Source organism: Larimichthys crocea, unplaced genomic scaffold (genome assembly GCF_000972845.2).
Source record: "Larimichthys crocea isolate SSNF unplaced genomic scaffold, L_crocea_2.0 scaffold97, whole genome shotgun sequence".
In the NCBI taxonomy this organism is placed as follows: Eukaryota; Metazoa; Chordata; class Actinopteri; family Sciaenidae; genus Larimichthys; species Larimichthys crocea.
Genome location: NW_020861315.1, coordinates 681,089 through 702,403, shown reverse-complemented (window position 1 = coordinate 702,403; position 21,315 = coordinate 681,089). Strand labels below are relative to the sequence as shown.

At 40.7% G+C, this 21,315-nt stretch overlaps 2 protein-coding genes across 4 annotated transcripts; one reads left to right on the top strand and one right to left on the bottom strand.

Annotated features, from left to right (window-relative positions):
* Nucleotides 1-1,710: 1,710 nt before the first annotated feature.
* On the bottom strand, nucleotides 1,711-18,194 carry raf1a (Raf-1 proto-oncogene, serine/threonine kinase a). Of its 3 annotated transcripts, XM_027277307.1 has the most exons (18): nucleotides 17,702-18,194; nucleotides 14,797-14,890; nucleotides 11,606-11,832; nucleotides 11,380-11,492; nucleotides 11,151-11,253; nucleotides 10,905-11,062; nucleotides 10,385-10,474; nucleotides 8,089-8,242; nucleotides 7,325-7,349; nucleotides 6,634-6,743; nucleotides 5,371-5,488; nucleotides 5,081-5,165; nucleotides 4,763-4,939; nucleotides 4,616-4,662; nucleotides 4,362-4,480; nucleotides 4,139-4,270; nucleotides 3,132-3,308; nucleotides 1,941-3,023 (listed from the first exon to the last, which is right to left on the bottom strand). In XM_027277307.1, exons 3-18 carry the CDS (start codon nucleotides 11,804-11,806, stop codon nucleotides 2,883-2,885), a joined length of 1,950 nt encoding a protein of 649 aa, XP_027133108.1. In that variant the 5' UTR covers nucleotides 11,807-11,832; nucleotides 14,797-14,890; nucleotides 17,702-18,194; the 3' UTR covers nucleotides 1,941-2,882. The 3 variants fall into 3 exon arrangements, with proteins under 3 accessions (XP_027133107.1, XP_027133108.1, XP_027133109.1); XM_027277306.1 differs by lacking the exons at nucleotides 14,797-14,890; nucleotides 17,702-18,194 and adding an exon at nucleotides 13,563-14,114 and having other exon boundaries at nucleotides 1,711-3,023; XM_027277308.1 differs by lacking the exons at nucleotides 14,797-14,890; nucleotides 17,702-18,194 and adding an exon at nucleotides 13,563-14,112 and having other exon boundaries at nucleotides 3,132-3,266.
* On the top strand, nucleotides 17,252-21,296 carry cnbpa (CCHC-type zinc finger, nucleic acid binding protein a). Its single transcript, XM_010756756.3, has 5 exons — nucleotides 17,252-17,377; nucleotides 19,340-19,463; nucleotides 19,726-19,791; nucleotides 19,970-20,168; nucleotides 20,301-21,296. Exons 2-5 carry the CDS (start codon nucleotides 19,343-19,345, stop codon nucleotides 20,416-20,418), a joined length of 504 nt encoding a protein of 167 aa, XP_010755058.1. The 5' UTR covers nucleotides 17,252-17,377; nucleotides 19,340-19,342; the 3' UTR covers nucleotides 20,419-21,296.
* Nucleotides 21,297-21,315: the final 19 nt, after the last annotated feature.

Sequence of the window (21,315 nt, the reverse complement as noted above, 5' to 3'; positions counted from 1 at the left end):
GATCCATTAGAGAATACTTTAAATTGATTGTTTTTTATTGCCAGTTAGAGTTGGAGGCCATAAGAGAGAGAGGAAAGTACCTGTCTTGGCACAGGCTATTAAATTCACAGGAGGGCTTCTATTATAGACGGTGCACCAAGTCCGGGGGTTGTGTGTCAGATTGCATTAGTTTAATGTTAAAGGAAAATCTGCATCGCCTGAAGGGATTTGTGTTGTCAAGTGTACTGAGAGAAACATCAGAGAGCGCAGTACTCTGATGCTCTCCTCTCAAATACTGTACGTATCTACAATTTTAAAGGTAGTTGAGTATTTCCATTTCCAAGTTAATTTATATTTCTACACCACTGCATTTATTTGACAGTTACTACTGTTAAACCAGTGGTTGCTGACCTTTTACAAATATGATTTGTTTCTGGGCCATGAGCATGTTTCAGACATCTATGCGTTGTTCCACCAAAGAGATATTTACCTTCTAAACTTCTCAGATGATTTCACAGAGGAAAAAAAGTACAAATTATCTAATATTTCACAAGAAATCTGAAAAAATAACACAATCTTACAGTGCATAACTTATTATTCTTCTCCTTTCCTTTCCCACCATCTCATGATCCCTCAGATTTATCCTGGGTCGGACCGCCAGATTGAGAACCACAGGACTAAAACATCAAACTGTATAGAAAATAGTTCAAACAGCTCTACCAGAAGCAGCAAAAACAGTAAATTGCTACTAATGCAGCAGCACTCTGATAATATCACATTGTTACAATAATAAATCAGACACAGGGCCCATTCCTCTGCAGAATTAATACTTTTGATACATTGTGCTGATAATAATTCTCTACCATTTCTTCCCTAATGGTTTCGTAGTTGAGTTGTTGTTTTTTTTACGTACAATGTTACTTCCTCCACCACTCATTGTGCATCTTATATGTAAAAAAACCCACCCACTAGATGGAGCTGCTGTAGGCTAAGGATGTTGGGCATCTGGACTCTGTTGGCCAGCCTGTGTGACTTGTCAGAATGCAGAAATAGAACAGATAAACACATATAGCAAAAACTGTTGTAAAAATAGACCACTAGTGGTCAGCCAATGGCTTTGCTCTTATTGTATTCATCCACTGATGTTGACATCACATTTATTTTACCCTGTGATGGGCTTTTTGAGACATGATTTAAATATACAGTAATGCAGAACTCAGAAAGCTTCCATTGTGTCTCTTGCCCTAGGCTCAATTCAAGAGACAAAAATACATACGTATCCCTATATTTAGACACAGCAAATATCCCTATATTTACTATAAATTTGCACTTGAGACCAAACTAAGTCAAGCGCTCCTGCCCAGCAGGAACTGCATGTTGAATGTTTACACTAAAACAAAATAGAACTGTCCTCTCTTTACACCACATGCGCCTCCCTTGCTGAATGATTGTTGTTCCACAGCGCCTGCCAGTGTCTATGCGGTGCGCAGTGGCATCAGCCAATGGTGGAACCCCCTGGTGGCGTGTCTGGACTGGATCCCCTGTGAGGTTACACCAAGTTGCCACTGCTACAGCAAACATTACACCCTGCCACAAAGTCTTGCACATGTGTGGGATTTTACCGTGTTAGTGAACAAGAGGAGACGCAGTGTAATCTGATGTCGACCGCCCACCTCACCTGTTTCCACGTTCTTCCAGTGGTTAAAAAAAAAAAAAAAAGATAAACACATCTTCTTTGGCAAAGAAATTTAACTTAATTTTATTAAAATATTGAATAGACAACTTTCTCACCAAGTTCACAATAAAACGTTTAACCTCCTGAAAGAGACATGATAAACAAATACAAATTAGTTTCCAAATCATTTTAAATATTTAAGACAACTGCCAAATGTCCAGCTCATGATAACCTACCCATGGTGAGGACTGATGAATGTGTGAGTGAGTGTGTGTGTGTGTGTGTGTGGTGTGTGTGTGGTGTGTGGTGTGTGGTGTGTGTGTGTGTGTGTGTGTATCTACAGATCAGTTTACTCGGAGCCATGAAGCCAATCTGTAGACTGTTGACACATAACCATTGCTTTTGCTAAAATGTGCAAATTAAATTTTTCCATCGTCACTCATGCTCGCTGTCCAACTATAATTCCTCCAAAAATTACCCCCTTCCCTCCCGCCAAAAATAAAGACAATTAAAAGAAGTCAAAAGACGACGACAACAACAACAACAAAAGACAACAATTTCCCATACTACTCCATTATCATTTAAGACAATGCAAAAAATCAACTACTACTGTGCAACTAAATGGACTACATCCAACGGCTTTGTGATAACAAGAGGTGAATTGTGCAGGATCTTAGTCCAGGCTTTGTTTCCTCTTAAGGCATGAAAGCTTTAAAGGTCCTTTTCATCAGGGCGACCAGATAGAAGGGTGTGCATCACGTCACAGAACCCAAAAATCAAGAGAGACAAAGTCTGTGTTCCTCTTGAGCTTCCTTCAGTGTCCATTTATCGTCGTCTTAGGTAGGTGTGCGTGCATGTATTTACAAATTTTTACCAAATGCATTGCCACCGTGGAGCCTCTGCATACTTCTTAATACGTGCAGCGATAAGCAAGGCACCATCTCCATGTATCTTACGCCAGCTTCCTCATGTGTGCATCCCCCTAGCAATCATTCACTCCCTCCCATAGTAAATCTCAGATGCGCTTCTGTCTAAAACTTTCCTCTCTCCTCTTTTCCTTAAGTGTTTTATTATAGCATGGGTTTATGTATGATTGCATGTATATTTTTTAGGTCTATATTTGCATCTGTATGTATGAGAATTTGGGGCGTACTGAGCATTTGGACTGTTTTGGATATATCAACGAGGAGGAGGAGGAAGAGGAGGAGGGGCAGTGCTATCTGTGCCTCTAAAAAACAGGCAGTCTGGTGGAGGTCAGAGTACAGGCATTGATATCCTCAGTGTGAGAGGCTCTGTGCAGGGACGGTTCTGAGGCACTGCGGTTTATCTTAGGGAGGGCATGCTGGAGGAGCTCAATTGAGGACAAGATCTAAAAAAAAAAAAAGGGGGGAAAAATGCAGAAAAGAGAAAAAGAATTAGTTAAACTAAACACTCATCATTTAGCTTTAAGTCTACAATTATCAAAAGAGTGTCTCACCTGCGGGAAGAGTGGCCTCTCGTCCTTGGACTTCTTGATGCAGTCGGCCACCAACCTCTTCATGGCTTTGGGGCAGTTCTTGTAGAGCTTACTGAGGTCTGGAGACAAATAGCCTCTTCCCACCATGAAGATAATCTGAAACGAGGGAGTCAGAGACAGCAGACTGACTCCTGACACCTTTAAAAAATATTGAACAATCAATCCAAGTTAGTCAAGAGACACCTGATCCACCCTGAATCAGCAGTCCACCTCAGAGATTTTTTTTATAAATATGACTAGTAAGTCAAAGGCATTTTAAACACTGGAGCTACTGTGAAGGCATGAGGGCATGATGCTGCAGAGATAAAGGGTGACAGCAGTACTCTGTGCTTGCCAGGTCAGCTGAGTACAAAGTCATTCTACAGTATCAAGGAGACTTGGGGTACAAGAGTGGATCATTGCAGTACTTATGGGCACATTTTGTACAGCAACTTCAGCCAAATTTCAATACAGACACAGTATACTGAACTGAACAAGGAGCCAGACACGATGCAGGCTAGGTCTTGTGGCCTGTGGTAGGACGAAAAATCCAGAGACATACACGTATGCAAACCCATGCACCCCTTTTCTTACACATGAGCAGGGTTGTGTTACGGGGTCTAAAATTAGGCCAGTGGCTCCAGGGTGCCCGCCTCTGTTCCATGGTGGGCCTTAGGCCAGCTCCACAACCCCCTTCAGATGGCGATCCAGTGTCTTTCCACCACCTTCTGACCTGGACTCGCAGCCTGACACTGAGACCCAGGCATGGACTAGAGCTAAAATGCCTGTTTTTGTGGTCACAGTGAAGTTTTATAAATCTAACAAAATGTGGCAAGTGCAACTCTGAAGTGTTTTCAAATTTATTTTGATGAACAAAAACACAGAATGTGGGAAGGACAATTCTTTATAGAATCATAATGTCACCTATGTACCGCTAAACCTTTATCACATGACATACAGTAGGACATGCAGAAATGGTGAGACTTTACCTGGTCTCTGTTTGCTGTCTGGGAGTATGGGAGCTCTCCCGTCATGAGCTCAAAGAGAACAATTCCATAGGAATAGACATCAGACTGGAAGCTATAGGGATTGTTATCCTGCATCCGGATAACCTCAGGAGCCTGTGGACGTTCAGCCACAGTCATTTTCTCACATTGTCTCATTATAGTTATTTTTATAGTCATATAACTTCATCAGAACTGTGTTACTGACCATCCAGAGAATGGATCCAGAAGGCTGTTCCACCTGATGTGACCCGCTCCATCTGGCCTTCACCGTAGCGAGACCAAAGTCCCCGATTTTCACCGTTAGGCCTTCATGCAAGAAGATGTCTGCGCTGCTGTCAAGGAATTAGAGCTGAAAACACACTGAGGGAACACGTATCCTGACAAGTACAGTATGAGATTTATAACACAGTTATCTTTTAGACAAAAAGAACACACTGAAATGTACAACAGAAAGGATACTGTTGGACTTCATGTCACGATGAATGATGTTCTTTGCATGCAGATAGCTAAAAATGAAAAGAAAAATATTAGATGACATTTTCAAGTCAGTTTATCAGGTAATATATATACACACACACACACACATACACATTATTGAGGACTTACTCCATGCCCTGAGCTGTCTGCCTGGCAATGTCTATGAGCTGGATTATCTTGAAGTTTGTCTCCAGGACATGAATGTGTTTGTAAAGGCTGCTGCCCTCACACCACTGGGTCACAATGGCCAGGTTGTCCTTCGTCATGTAGCCCATGAACAACAGGATGTTGACATGTCGCGTTTTCCTGTGTCAAGAGGCAAAGGGGAAGAGGAAATCACCAAAACGACGATAAGATAAGTTTCCAATGAAGACGATTTGCTAAGAGAACGACTATTTGCAATTGTCATAACCGTTGGAAACAAAGCAGGTGATTGCCGATTCTTACCTCAGGACTGCAACCTCATTTCTGAATGCCTTGAACTGCTCTGGTGTGGGATCAGTCACTTTTAAAATCTTCACTGCTACATCACCTACAACAAAATGTACCACACTCAGTTACCCTTGGCCCACAAAATCCACTGTAAGCTCACGAGAAACATTGCTACAAGCCCACTGAACTGATTTATCAACCGTGACGTGTCATGTAGTGGAAAAGTGGAAAGTGCAGTTTGAAAGTGTGAAAGTCGATGCAGTAACACCTGAAAGTGCCCTGCCCTATCTAAAATGCATTCCTACCATGCCATTTCCCTTTGTATACAGTTCCAAATGAGCCTGAACCGATGCGGGAGTGCAGATACACCTCGCTGGCCTCGATTTCCCAGTAGTAACTAGAGTCCCGCTTGTCCCGAGGCCTCTGGATGAACAGAAATCAAAAAGGTGCAACTGTTGTGAGACAAGCTTATGAAACATAACCACTTATCATAACCAGTAGAGTAAGTTGCTTAAACTGGTTTGAAAGTATTTCTTCACACACACACACACACGCACACACACACACACGCACACACACGGAAAGAATACTAGAACAATATATAGAAAGTAAAAGTAAGATTACTATCATAAAAGTGTATTCAGATAAAAGTAGGTCAGTTGAAATGCAACGTTACTCTGTTACATTTAAAAAACAGTTACATGATTTCTTAAATTAAAAAATCACCTTTACCGTAGGCTACAAAATAAGGCGCATTACTGTGTCAAAGTACACACAGTAGTGTGAACTGCACCACAGAGCCTTTATGTGCAAACATATTCATTTTTCTATAGACAAGACATTTACAGCCTGCGCATACTAACCGACACAGCCCTGCTTCCTGTTTTAATCAGATTTGAATGAACCAGAAAAGAGGACAAAGCTCAGACAATGAAATAAAAAAGACTGAAAAAAAAGAGAAGAAGAAGAAAAGCCACAGACACTTTGGCAGGTGCAACAAGTAATAACAAGTATTAGGTTAGATAGAATACATAAAGTCCTCCTAAATCGGCTCTAGACTAAACTTGATTCTCTTGCCACACTGCACCGTAAGGTTTTAAAAAACGTTTGCATTGAATGAATCTAGGCTGTGACAGCGATTGTCAAAAAGCAGCACAGAGGCCTCACACAACACACGCCACTGAAAGTATAAGTATAAGTAGAGCCGCTGAAGTTCGGTGCTTGGTCCTTGGTGCACCATGTACTTGCTAGGTTTTGCATTAGATCAGATTAAGATAGTGGTATTGTTGTTTACTTTTTGCACAGGCTACAAACTGCAAGGCCAGGGCCGGACCGCACACCACAACCCTCGCCTCCCCGACACTCAGCCAGTGCACATAGAGATTTATCATGCTTTGCCGTCCTGGAGCTGCTGATCTGGCCTGCTATCTTTTGTTCTATTTTCACATGGGTTGTTGTGACAGTTCATGTCAAGATTGGAAATGTAGAGAAGTATGATACTAAATCTATACCTAAAAATCCCATTTGTTACTTTCACCTCTGCATTTATAACCAGACATAGAACTTACAATTTTGTTTTTCTCCTGAGTGTTGAAGGACGTGGCCCTCTCTCGCTGGGCAGGTGCAGGGGCTTTGGACTGGGACCAGCCTGTAGGACTCTGGCTTGGGGAACTCCCCGCTTCAGAAATACAGAGAGAGAAAGAGACGGAAGATTCAGTCTCGAGGAAACTACACCACTATACGAGGAATTTTATGTAGACTATATTGTGTGTGCCAGATGGGGAAATTTAACATTTTAAGATACCACGAGATGGGATACAAGAATTCTCTCTAGACATTCACACAGCACTATAAAAAGGCAAGTGTAGACTAGAATTTGGGACATAACCTTTGTTTAGCCCAATTCTACATTCAGGCTTACCCTCCAAAAACGAGAGCTATGATGGGCAATAGTTAAATAAACATTACAATGGAAAAAATGTATAAAGACTGACGATGACGACCTGTCACATGCAGATTAGCTTTGCACAACCATGCTCTAAAGCTTAGCTGTTTGAGTGCTATGAGTACACCTCAATGTCATATTGCATGTTGACAAATTTCCATTTTGGAGGGATGGTTTGACATAAAATTCACAAGGAGAGTTTTTTTTGTTTTAGATGAATGCATAATCAAAAAGGGGGACATGAAGGGAGAAGGTGTGATGCAATACAACAATACACAGACTTGATGCTAATGAAATGCAAAGCGAGAACTTACCAGAGTCATGATCACGCATTGCGTCCTAGAGAAAGAGAGAGAGAAACACAGACAAAGTTCTGTCACTATGTTCAAACATTAGACCACATGTTCTGTCACTATTGGTTTGACAGGCAGATAGCCTGTTTGCAATGCATGCCACTCAGACACTCTGCTTTCTAACCTTTTCTGGACTCTCGGATGAGGCCTCAACAAAAGACTGGGAGAAGTGCACAATACCTACTTTCCTCTTCAGCCAGAATCTATGGCACCAGGAGCTGGTGGAGGTATTCAGGCAGTCTAGCTACTCCCCAGCGGGGTACAATACAACAGGCCAGTGAGGAAAAGGGGGGGGAAATGGAAACAGTAAAGGAAAGTGAGGAAAAAGCAATTGACCAAGAGTGATGCCCAGGTTTCTACCTGGACGCAACATAAGGAAAATATTCTACAGAGCATGCAACACTAGTGAGCTGATTATGCAAGAGCATTAGCAGTGAAAAAGCAGAAACTAGAATTGAACAGGGGGAAGTCAGGAGTCACATATTTTAAAATCTCTCAAATAAGATGCCATCGGGGGAATTACACAAAAACAGGCTCAACCCTGTCCAGGTGGATTACTTAACGCAGATGTAGATAAGAGGCAGAAAAAAACACAAACAAAACAAAGATAGTTGGAATGCCTAAGATGTATGTAGGAGGGCAAGATCAGTCTCAGGCAGGAGATATTTTGGGAGTGGCTGGAAACCTACAGGAGTACCCAAGGGGCCCATTTGGTGTGTAGTTACCTCAATCATGCTGCTGTCTACAGGCAGGGTAGTGCTAACCATGTGGACGTTGGGTGTGGATGTGGAGCGTTGCCTCTGGGAGAGACCGCCGCCTGTGGGTGGGTAGGGCGTGGTGTAGTTGAAGGCATGAGGGGTGGAATATCGATGGGCTGAGCTGCGAGGGTACAAAAAAGATCAAATATTAGTATGGGGCAGCTATTGCGCGTGTATATCTTGTGACACAGCTTCAAAATGTCACACACCGCTGACATTTGACAGAAAGGCAAACACTATGACTTCTTTAAAAATGGACTGCCGTGGGTGTGGTGGTTGGTGCATGAGCTTTCTGGTTTCATTTCTGTCATTTTCTCTCACTTTCCCCATTTAAGCATCGTCTGTTTTTGTTGTCAACAAGCTGCTACCACACAAGCAAAATCAATGAGAGGCAAGCCAAGTACAACTGAAAAAATAGCACTGTGAGGAAGTAGTTATTGGTTAATTTTATTGTGGCCTTCCTCTTATCCCTTTTTTGGCTAACTCGACACTGTAGAGGTATTTTGCCCTTGGTGTTAGCCAAGCTCAGTATTGGCTCAGATGAAGAGTACAAAGCTCACCAGCCAAAAATGTTAATCTGCAAACGATCCAAATGTTAGTCAGGCTCAATATGTTTGTTTTTACAGGCACAAAATGGAACCATATCAAGTTAAAATATCCAAAAACATGCAAACAAGAACAATTGCCCATGTCCACGACTAAAACCTTCAGTTTTGAGTTTAGTCGAAGTTCTTGGTAAACCTCCTGTTACTGGTACTGGACTGTAACTGCTGCTTAAAATGGGGACAGTGGAACTCCTGCTGAATGACGTATATAAACAGAGGTCATATTAAATCACACTTATGATCACGAAGTACACTCCCAGAGAACGACCCCCCCCTCTTTTTTGGCAATACGAAACTTTGTTTCAAAAGAGTATTTGAGATTGCTCGGCATGGAACAACTTAATACTTTGTGAGTGCTAATTTGGCAGCTCAGTCTGGTTTTTTAACCATTTTAAGTGGCCCTAAAACAACAGGCCCTTTTCACGCCTCTCGTTACATCAGCACTTGGACTGGTAAGCCCCCATAAAGCTGAGGACGTCATTAAAAACAGGATTCAATTCAATTCAGATTAAGGTTCTTTACGAATGAGAACATAACTACAACTGTGTTGCAAGCATGGCAAATAACAGAAAACGACAACAGTCATAAACTTGCTAACGTATCGCCGCCCCTATTGACAATATACTGATCAAACAGCGCCCCGATCATTAGCTCTCCTTACAATACCCAACCATAAACTAAAACGACCCGTGGAGACACTATAGAGCCGGGGTTCCCAACCCGCGGACCGGGGTCCGGATCGGATCGCCATCTCATCCGGACCCGAGATTAATTGTAGAAATTTTTATTTTTTTTTGACAGGCGAGTCTATTTCATGCCGTAACATTACTTTTCCCTATCCAAGCACTGCACTGAGGAAGCATTGGAAGGTACCAACCAATCGTGTGAGAGTCATACTACCCATGTGATTCTATCTAGCCAATGAAATCGCCACCTTGAATTCAGAGCGAGGTGCTAGGAGTGAGTCTGTCAGAAACAAAATTGGCCCGGGTCCAAACTTACTTGCCGACCCCTGCTATAGAGGGTGACAGCATCGAGTACTTCATCACTGGTTAAAATTTAGCTTCAAATGACAGGACATGTGCATTGCTGTCTGGAGTTTTCAACTTCTCGTTGCACTGTGGAGCAGTTTTTCGACACGATACATGTTCCTGTCAATAGTTTCACACCATTCCACTCATATACAGGTGGTGGAAAAAAATAAAATAAAAAATGCAGCAACGCACTAGTAGAGAAGAGGAAGAAGAAGACTGTTGGCAAGTAAACATACATGTAAACAATGCTAGATTTAAAAAAAAAAAAAAAAAAAAAAAATCAGCGTTGCAACGTTTTATGAGGAAGGAAATGCATTCACCACATTTGTTAGTGCTCAAAGACACGTAAAGTGCTTTTTGGTGTGAGAAAACTCAAGTACACTCCAGTCCACCTTTAAAAAAAAAGAAGTAATGTGACTTTTCTTTCCACGGATTGCATGAAAAAAAAAAGCACTCAATACAGCAAAAAAGATTTCATATAGCTTGTATTTTGTGTTTGCATCTATATCTAGTCTTATTTGTACATGTATTTTTTGCACCTGAGCATGGGAGGTCAACTTGAGGACAATAACTACTGTAGATATAGACAGAAACTAACAAACAAACATAAAATCTTTGCCTTACCTTGGAAACCGTGTTAAGGATTCCCTCATTCGCCGGGATGTCAGCGGGGGCAGAGACGGGGCACCGCTATCACCAGGTGTTGGACACAACCTGAAGATACAGAGTGATAGGGAGTGGATCTCTCATAGTGTACAGCGATTGTATAAGTGCTTAATCAAATACCAGCTGACCGCTAAAGGCTACAATGGTTGTCAGGTGAAGGCTTATCGCAACACTGCAAATGATACAGATCTTTTAATGATTACTATCAGTGGTACAGAATCCATGCAAATGTACACTAAGAAGTCTCTAGTCTCAGTGCGAGTATGCAAAGACATACATATGAGCTTTCTACCTGTAGTAGCAGAATTTGCTTTTTATCTCAACACCACAATTTAGGATGGACTATAAATCTTGCCTTAGATTTGATTAAATTTAATTAAACTTCAAGCTTTCATACAGAAATTTGGTTTAAGATGACATGTAATGTACTGGGCATGTTACTGACATTACGCTCTCATTTCAAGGTGAAGACACTTACAGGAGTTGTCTGATATTGCTCCAGTCCACACACATCGTGGGCACTTTGGTGCTACAATGCTCATGGAATTTGTAGCCGCACGTTTGGCAACGGAAACCATTCAAAAGAAACTTCTGGCAAATATCACAGAATGCTAGTTTCAGATATGTTTTCCGAACCTGAAAAAGACAGGAAAAAAGAATCATTTCATTAGCAGGAAGGCTTTTTTTTTAGTGTGACGTTCTCGTAAATGCTTCAGGTACTCACAAAATTATGTGTCGTCAAGGGGACGTGATCTAAAACCTCTACCAGTAGCTCCTCTCCAATGAGGGAGGTGGAGTCAGTATTCCAATCCATCCGGAATTTTTTACTGTTATAAAAATGGACAATGAGGGGATATCAGAGCAAGAAGAAATAACTGCGGCAGGTAAGAATGTGTTTTGTACAACCTCTGAACTTATTTCCCAGGTTTCAAACCCACAACAGTCCAACTCACCTCTTCTGTCCTGGATGCAGCTTGAAAACAGCGCAGCACTGAGGCTGCAGACCTCGCACCTTCAATGCTTTAATCAGGCAACTGTGCAGAGTCATACCTGAACGCACGTTTACCTGGGGGACAAAAGAAAATGAATACCAATGCAGCATTTCTTCAGTCTTACTGGATTGTCTGGAAATCTTTATGCCATCTTTTACCTGCAGGAAAAAAAAAAACATCAACTCACCACAGTGCGCTGCTGGTTTGGGAGGTAGACACGGATTGTGCTGCTAGTCTTGGAGTCGGGCATCTTGCTATCATCTGAGGAGCGACGCTGGCAGGAAAAGCCCTGGACCATGGTTGGGGAAAGGCACGGGCCCTCAAACGCGGAGTCCTTCATTCCGAAGCCATTGCTCAGGGTCTTCCATGCTCCCTGGAGGTGCTCCATTAGTAAAGCCAAGTGCTCGCAATGGTCTGAAAAAAAAGAAAAACATGCACACAAATAGTATTAGTAGCCTGAATGCTTGGAAGAGGACATCAACAACTGACTACTTAATCAATATTACATTAGTTCTCATTGTGAGTAAGGATCTTAAAATGTGTAAAAAATATTTCCATCAAACTTTTCGAGGGTAAATCATTTTAAATGGAAGTTGTCTAAGAAAGTCTATCTTTGGAGTATCTTCTGAAGTGTTTTTCTCCTCTTTCCACTAAAAAAAAATGCTGTGGTTGACTTGAATGTATGTCAGTCACAACAAATTCCAATTGTAAGATGTGTTCACAGCCAGGAACAAACAAAGCAAAATAACAATAGGTTTGGGTTATGGCATCAAGAACTCGTTTGGTGTCATCTTTAAACATCGCACCCGGTGCCACCAACCATCTTGGATGAGGGTGTGACTGGAGCCGTTTCAGAGTTACGTGTTAAGTATGTCACTAAAGAGACTTTCAGAAGTGTGACGGCGCAAAAGTAAAGAGAATGTGTACGTCCAGACCTGTTTAGTGGTCCTATGTGCTTATTAAACTCTGGGCTCAACCCTGCACTATATCAAACTACACTAGTAGTTTGAAAAAAACCCACATGTGATATTTTTGTTTTTGGCAGTAATTGTCCTTTCCTTTTCATTTGAGGAGAGAGCCGCAGAGCAATGTAGACAAACTAATCCACTCAGACCAGGAGAATCTCAGGCCACCGCAGAGGTCAGTCGTGTTATTTACAGTATATGCTTTCAACAGACTCTTTCTTGTGCGTGCTCAGGCGACAGACAACGGAAAAAAGTCAACAGCTTGTACGTACAGTAAAAGATACACACAGGGGTGGATTTTAAAGAAAGAAATAGAATGCTGGTAAACTAAATAAAACATGTACTTCTTGAAAAATAAAACATTTGTCATTTGTGAGCCTGCAGAAAAAGAAACTCGTTACAAGTTAAGTTGGACCAACCCATCCCAAACTATTTGCTCTTTATTTCCAGTACTTCCACCCCCTGCAAAACACCTAATTATCTCTGATGATACCTGATCCAAAAAAAACTATTAACTCTGAAGGGATGATTTACTGCACTTAGTGGTTAGGTGCCTGTCACAGCAGACATACCGGTATGTCAATAAGCACAGAAAGAAAAACCAGGAACTTGGAAACGAATTGTGTGGGTCTTCCACCCCTTCCCACCATGCTGTGGGAAATGTGTGTTCAAAACAATTGCTGTGATCCATCCAGAAAAGGGTATCAACACAAAGAAAGAAAGCCCGGAATAATTTGACTACATAAGACATACATAGAAAAAGGCATAAATGTAGGTGAGATCAATGTCAGAAGCAGGTTAGCGTATTTGGGGCGAGTTAGTTGGAGATTTCCAATTAAATCCAACTCAAACAAACTAGTAAAAATCCCCCCTCAGGTGAAATGCGTGTACGATTTGCACAACTATAGTAGCTATTAGTAGCTCCGTGTGTTTTTTTATTAAGGCCTGGTAGATCCACTTATTACTGTGAAATCTCCCTGTAGGCCCGAGCTATATCGTTCAAACTTCACTGCACCGCTCTCCATTCAAATTTCACTTATCCAAAAAACATGCATGTCTCGTGTCGTGCGCCTTAAAAAAGAGAAGCAGTTTAAGCATTTAGCATTACAAAACATCAATTCAAAAGCAGCAGCAAAATAAAAAAAATGAGAAGAGCCCAAGTTAGCCCCGTGTGCTTACCAAGAGAAGTTAGAAAAGTTGTGCTCCGCCATAACTTCAGGAAAAAGTGGCGTCGGTGACATCATCATATTTGCAACGCATTCAAAGAAAAAGGAAAAAAGTCGAAGTCGGTGAAGAAGGCTTGAAATGAGATCTAATTAATGTTGCATCCGGTGAATGTAGCAGTAATGTAAGACGTGAAGGTCATAGGCTGGCTCTCTTTTTTACGAGCCAGCCTATTATAATGAAAGGAAAAGTTTTTATCTCCCGGTCGTTATAAAAGCGAAAAAATCCGTCGGACCCTCAAAGTGACACGACGAGGGATATACTTAAAGTCCCGTGGAGCACTTTCAAATTAAAACTCCCTTCAAAAAAAAAAGTTTCGCTCGCTAAAAGTTTTTTGTTGTTGTTGTGTTTTTTTCCTCCCTCTCTTTCCCCAGTCAATATTTACGTCGTTGAGCAGGAGAAGGTGGAAAGGTTTGAGTTGGTGTCGTGCGTCCGTCTGACGCCAGTGATTGAAACAGGACCTTGCAGTCATAACAAGAGTTGCAAGCATCACTTACACTGCGCAACTACAGCACAAATTTAAGCCCTCCCACTCGGGTGAAACTGTTGTTTTTGTTTAGAAAAGATCATCTCTTTTATTCTTTAAAATGTTACTTTCATAATATATAAGCATGTTCTACATATACACTATATTTAAAGTGCTATTTTTTGCAACCACACGTCGCTGATCGCCTTATAATGGCACAGATTCACTCAAAAATCCCAGAATATCAACGCGCATGAAGCATTAATATAGCTTTTTAAAGCATATTTGTTCATATATGAGTTGCGAGCTTGTCTTTTGAAAAGCAAAAAATCGGTCACTACCGGTTTGGAGTTAAAGGAGGAGGACTAATCCATTATTAACTTCATGTGCGCCATCATCTGGAGATGGGATGACAGTGCATTACTGAAGCCTTAGGGAATCATTTTGGAGCATCCTGATATATAACATTTTATATATATATTTGGTCAAAAATATACAATAAAGAGTCAAATTATGCTCTAGCATGTAGGTCACACTCAGAAAATAAAGTCCCACCTAAAGATAAGGGTGAATATATTTCCAACGAAGGCATCATCTTTATATTATACGGGTTGTAAATGTTAGCAAAGACTGAAAACAGCCTCAAACATAAGCGTGTGTTCTTCTTATTCTTCTCCTCCCTGAAACAGTACAGTCCGTGAAACCGTACACTTTTGCACTCACCATGTGTTCACCATCTCCGTAACATCCCAGCCTGGGTCCCCTGAGGTACCCTAATCATAGTTAGGTCCTTTCAGCAAGCTGGAGTTGACACCATCTGAGAATAAAAAAAGCTTCATCAACATAACAATATGTCTTCATGGGTTCAGCATACATTGTTGTCTATGAAGCAAGCAGCACCAGCAGAAAATCTGAATCACAAACCCATGTGGTATCCCTGTTTTTGTGCTTTTAATCTACTCATCTGACTTTACAATTTCTAGTCTAGTTTTTTTTTTTTTTTTTTTTAACTGATACTCCAGCTAACAAATAACAGAAATGCCTTAATACTGTTCCTGTGAAGATGAGGGCAGGGCTTTGTCATTGTGGAGCGTTTTAAGGTACTCCACCCCTCATGCAACAGTATCACTGTGTTTCAGTCCGTGTGCCATGCTATGGTGATATACCTCTTAACCAGTTCAAAATGCTGCACCGCAGTTTGAGATATCCCCCTCTGCTTTGTATTAAAGGTTGTGAGCCAATGTAGAACGACCAAAGGAAATAATAACTGCTATCTCAGAGCTTTCCAACCAAAACCACCTTAAGACTGAGATGAATACATCTTTCCCACTTATTGATCTGACTGAGCACTCAGGCCAGTTAGCTGAGACGCCTGCAGCTCCCATGGATTGTTGTCTCTCTGTCTCTCAGTTCTCTTGTATTCCAAATATGATGCAATCAGGACTCTTTAAACAAGAAGGGTCTGCATAATGGTCATATGGTCAATATGTCTGTAAAATCAGCACATGCACACCATTGTTCGGTTGTTTTACTTATAGATTATTTTAGGCCACTTTCATTTCAGTTCTGTCTTTTATTAGTTTGACTTTGGGGCCTTTCTCAAACAACCTTTACATTTTTAAACATGCAAAAAATGTTCAGAAGATTAATCTTTTATCAGCGATCTTGGCTTTATATTAGTAAATATTTTTGACTCAAAGAAACTTGAAGATGTAATGATGTGCCAATGTTTCTCACACATTACAAATTCACTTTTTACTTCAAATGTATATTGACTGGAAACTTCATTAAGTATATTTGTACAATCCAATGTGATCCAATACAACAACTCTTTCATAAAGCTTTTACAAAGCTTATGATGTTTCAGTTTTTGGTGACACACGTCAGAGAGATCATAATCTACAGTAACTATTATGTTTACATATTATTTACATATCTGGGATAGGCTTCAGCACCACCATGATTTGGATAAGCAGCTACAGCTAGATAGATTGGTTACATATCATATAATACAGTCCAGTTCCACAAAAGCACCCACTAAGATCTCAACGATAAACAATAAGTAGAATTATGACCTCTCTGGTGGTGTCAACAAGCTATAAGCTTTTGTAAAAGTTTATCAGTTCATGGCAGAGTTGCTGTATTAGATCACACTGGATTGTACAAGTAATGAAGTGGCCATTTGGTGTATAGTCATGTTCATTTGGCTGGTTAGTTTTGAAGAGTGCTAGCACTTATTGAGAACCAGATAGAGAAGTAGTAGTAGACATACTGCTGTTGAATGAATCAAAAAAAACTGTATCAGGAAAGTTAGCTAAAAGGGGATTACTTGGGAGATTGGAGAACTGACTCTTGGCAAACAATATCATGAGTAAACTCTTGAAACTGCTCACAAAAGGCTATACCATCATGTGCGTTTGAATCACTTTTATAAATAATAAATTGGTGATAAATATATTCATAATAGCTATCATTTAATTATGATTACATGAAATCAATTCAGGTACCTTGTTAAAATATAACCCATAGTCTGCTTTTTTTATGGCTCTTATCTTGCACATTGTTCTTCTTAAAACTATAGTATTACTCTTATTATACAGTGTAATGGCATGGGACAGATACAGGAAATCTTTCCTGCCACATGCCATTACACTGTATAATAACAACAGCAAAAAATTTACAGTCATAATTTACAGTCACTGCACATTTCTTCTTTCTTACTTTACACCAAATCAACACTGCCAATTTGCTGTATATACTTTTGTACAATATATTTTATTTACTATTGCTATTTTGATATTTTATTATGTATAGTTTGTTCTTTATATTTTTATTCTTATGTTGTCTATTGTCACTGTGTGTAATGCTGCTGCTGCACTGTAATTTCCCAGCTTGGGATAAATAAAGTATATCTATCCATCTAGTATGAATTTAAGATATTAACATTATTTTAGTCATAGTGCTACCAGTTGTAGTACATCTACATATGCATTAATATATTGCCTCATGTTTGTGATTTTAAGACGTTTTTAATGTTAAAAAAAATGCAGTGGGTAAAAAAAACAAAAAACGAGGCCAGTCGATTTATGGAAAAGGCACAATTCCGTGTCTGTAATTGGCCGATTCATAGAGGCGGTGTCCAGACATTCTCGCGTTTGATTGGCCGCCTGCAGAGTATGTGGCCAATGGGCGCGCAGGTTTTTTTTACTGGATACTGTGAATGACAATTCAGGAACTCCTGTTCACACCGCATGTAGCGCAAAGAAGGAGGCGTAAACACTGACATAGCTAGGTAGCCAGCAAGGTAAGCTATAAAACAACATTAAACGGATTTCACCGTGAGATATTGTGTGTGTGTAAACTTTTAAAAACTACGACACGTTTAAACCGATGATAGCTGAGTATTTTTTTGTCGTATGGTTGCTTTTCTTTTGTAAAAAAAAAAGCGCACTGCTTTTGGCCTGGTCGTACTAACGGGAGCATCGGGCCTGCTAACGTCTTAGCTCGTCACAACGACTTTGGCGTGCGCGGGAAATTTTGTTTTTACACCATATTCGCCCGAATAACCGTCGAAACTCGTCTAAGGTGAACGCTTATCGCCTTAAATGTCGGATCGGGACTTTCTTACTGGAGGAAAGGAGATCAATCGTCGACTGAACCGTGCTTCTTGATCGTGATCGCGAGGCGGTCTGTTAGCATGCGCGCTAGCACGCGGCAGGCGCTTTAAGTGTCTCGCGAGTGCGCAGTAAAATCAACGTGACTAGGCCAACGGTTAGCGTAGCTTCAACGTTTTTGATTTCTGTTTCTTTTTAAACGTCGTCTAGTTAACTCACTTGGTGAAACGTGATCCGTAGATGATTTTAAAAACGAGTCCAGCTATGTAAAATATTCCGTATTTTTCTATCGGCGCTTGTTGTTTTAGCATAACACGACGTGGTGAGGCTGCCCTCTAGCACACACAACGCACGGCATGCTTTCATGGCCGTGTGTCTGTTAGTGAGTGGCGTGTTGCACTAAATTGAACCGAAGTTGGTTGAAGATGGATCTAAAACTCAAACTGTCTGTGCTCCAAAATGGAAACGCAGCTTCTTTTTTTTTAACCTGGCTGTATTTCTACACACTACTTCAGTGAAATACTATTATGTAAGCTGTTAAATTGAGGCCCGCTGTATATTTGGGTGACCGCTTTTAAGATTTAGAAGCAACAAGTTAGCTGTTGTAACCCTATACATGTAATATACATATAAACGCAGCTGTCTTCTTTTTCTTTTTTTTTTTTTTGTTGGGTGCTAATTACGAGGAGCTTGATTACTCATTAACTCATTCTTCTTGACTTGATGTCTTTATCACCGTCAGCAAACAGAAGTTTGGCCTCGCAGCATGTTTCCATTGATGAAACCGTGTAAGTTAGCTTAGTAGATAGTTGTAGTCTGGCCAATTATGGTAGACACAGCAGCTGAAAAATTAACCCCCCCACCCCCCTTTGTTTGATAGTAGATTAGACCCCCCCCCCTGGTAGTCATTACACTGACTTTTGGTGTGTGATTTAATTTGACCTCGACCTGAAGAATTGTTACAGTACTTGTAATCTGGAATAAAAATGTACTAAAATGTAAACATTGGGTGTTTTGGTATCTGAAGACTTTGTATTGATTTTGATTTCATGGTACTTTGTGTGCACTGGCTGCACCGTCAACTGTTTCTCACCTATGTAGAAAGCTCCACTGTTTTATTTTTTTTATTGATCACCAGGCTTTCATACCACACGATAGATGGCATAATGTGCTTCATTGTAGAGCGAAAAGCACATTGTGTCAGCGTGTTTTTGAAAGTGGTCTAAACAGATTTAGCCACCGGTGACAAGATTAATGTGCCACGCTGATGCGTTTTTAGGTTTTAACGACTTAAGCCACTTAATTGTTCAAGAGGCCGTTTTCCAAAACTAAATTAAAGCCAATATATTTGAAAAAGTGAAGAGCTCTGCCCATGCATGGATGAATTTTAATAAGTTAGTCTATTAAAGGGTCAAAGCTGACACAAACGTAGTGGGAAATCACAAGACGGTGCATGCCAAGATGATATCTCTGAAGAAAATCGTCATTCTTTGTGTGTTTGGCATGACAGCCCGGTAAGATAGGCGGCTGAAAGTGAAACGCATCCAGTGTTGACATCGTGAGTTCAATAGAGAATGCAGAGATTTATTTTTAACTGTTTTTTGTTTATTGATGTGTTATTTTATTCCTTTTTTTTTTTCTCCCCTGTTTAGATAATGGAGTTGGGCGGCAACAGCGAGTGCTTTGGATGTGGTCGCTCTGGGCATTGGATCAAGAATTGCCCCAATGCCAGCAGTTCACGTTCACGTGGCGGCAGGGGTCGGGGGAGGGGCAAGGGTACGATATACTACACACCACACCCGCAATCAAACAGTTATTACAATAACACATGTTGCATGTTGTTTTTTTACTTCACTTTATGTATCTAATTCACTTGTAGCTGTAGTTTTGGGTTACTGATAGGGCTTGCACAGCATTATTTATATATAGAACACATTAAGTTGTGGGATAATACTTGGGGGAGCACCATGCACTTAAACATTTTGGACAATTTTCTTTGTTTTCATCTTTGCACATTAATCTTTCCTTGTAATTACAGAGCTCTTCTGTTATCGGTGTGGAGACCAAGGACACATGGCCAGGGACTGTGACCAAACTGAGGATGGTGTGCATTGCAGTTTTATTTCTTTTCTTTCAGTTTACTTGCTATGAAGTGTTATTTTCTTAAAATTCCATCTTGATAGCCATGGTATCCCTCGCAGTATAGTAACGATTGGGTTTCACGTTGTTTTCTTCTTTAAAGTGATCACTAATAATACTTTTTGTTTTTTTCCCCCGTTCAGCATGCTACAACTGCCACAGGAGTGGCCACATTTCCCGGGATTGCAAGGAGCCCAAAAAGGAGAGGGAGCAGCTTTGCTACACCTGCGGCAAAGCTGGCCACATGGCCCGTGACTGTGATCATGCCAACGAGCAGAAGTGCTACTCCTGCGGTGGGTTTGGCCACATCCAGAAACTTTGCGACAAGGTGAAGTGCTACAGGTGAGTCTCGAAATAACGCCCCTTGCATTCGTCTAGTCGCAAGGCCCCGTGGTCTCTGGTGTTATTTACGTCTACTTTAAATTAATTTACTGTCTGTCACTTAATAAAATGAATGACTTTTGTCTCTCCTAGGTGTGGTGAGATTGGTCACGTTGCTCTGCAATGCGGTAAAGCCAACGAGACTAACTGCTACAACTGCGGAAAGGCAGGCCACCTGGCAAAAGACTGCACCATTGAAGCCAGCGCATAATCAGTGCCCTCTGTTGCCCCTCCTTTTTTCAGATTGATGGTTGGTTGTATTATTTTCTCTGAATCCTCTTCACTGGCCAAAGTTTGGCTAACAGAGGCTAGTCCCAGGCCAGTGAGCCTCTCGACATGTAATACAAAGAAAGGGGTGAAAAAAATATCTTTCTGCATTCAATACAAAAATGTTTTAGTTTGGTAGCGGTGTTATGTATAATGCTTTGTTAAAGAGCCCCCCTTTCCAAGCCACTGGTTATCAGAGATGAATAAATGGGACTAAACATATGGGAATCTATAGGACCTCTGAGCTTGTGGAAGTGAGCCTCAGTAAAATGAGATAGAAGGGAGTAAATGGAAACCGAACTTCCCATGTATGGTTATTTTGGTTTGTTTTAGTGGGATAGGAGTTGGCCAAGAGAGTATGACATGGAAACAGTTCATAACATGATGCATTTCAGCCCTACAAGCAGCTAAGCGGGCGATAACAAACTACATGTTATATTGCTAAGATATAAACATTTTGGAGGTATTAAAAGAAACACGTTCTTTTATAGAAAATCTGTTTACAATTTAAATATCACATGGTAGTCCAAGGTAGACTTTTTCCTTTCAAATGGCTTTGGAATTTTTTTGTTTTGTTTTTACCTTGGCAAAAATTTACCATCAAGAACAGTTGTCAGAACAGCAGAATTAGGAGTTATTTGGGAATGAAAAATGTTTTCACAGAAATCAAAATGTTATTTTTGTACAATATCACTTAGTAGACTACTGTATAAATACCATTTGCTTGTACTCAGTTTTTAAGTCGGAAGGAAAGTGCAACTGAAGTCCTAGAAAATAGAAATGTAATTTTAAACTATCAATAAAGCTGGAGGAGCACGGGGAGGATGTTTTTCGTCTGGAG

Coding starts and splice junctions, on each gene's coding strand:
- raf1a (XM_027277307.1), bottom strand. CDS start 11,806: ATGGAGCACCTCCAGGGAGCATGGAAGACCCTGAGCAATGGCTTCGGA. Junction 4,940..5,080: donor AATGAGGTTGCAGTCCTGAG/GTAAGAATCGGC, acceptor CTCTTGACACAG/GAAAACGCGACATGTCAACA. Junction 3,024..3,131: donor AGAGGCCACTCTTCCCGCAG/GTGAGACACTCT, acceptor TTTTTTTTTTAG/ATCTTGTCCTCAATTGAGCT.
- cnbpa (XM_010756756.3), top strand. CDS start 19,343: ATGGAGTTGGGCGGCAACAGCGAGTGCTTTGGATGTGGTCGCTCTGGG. Junction 19,464..19,725: donor GGGTCGGGGGAGGGGCAAGG/GTACGATATACT, acceptor TTGTAATTACAG/AGCTCTTCTGTTATCGGTGT. Junction 20,169..20,300: donor GACAAGGTGAAGTGCTACAG/GTGAGTCTCGAA, acceptor TGTCTCTCCTAG/GTGTGGTGAGATTGGTCACG.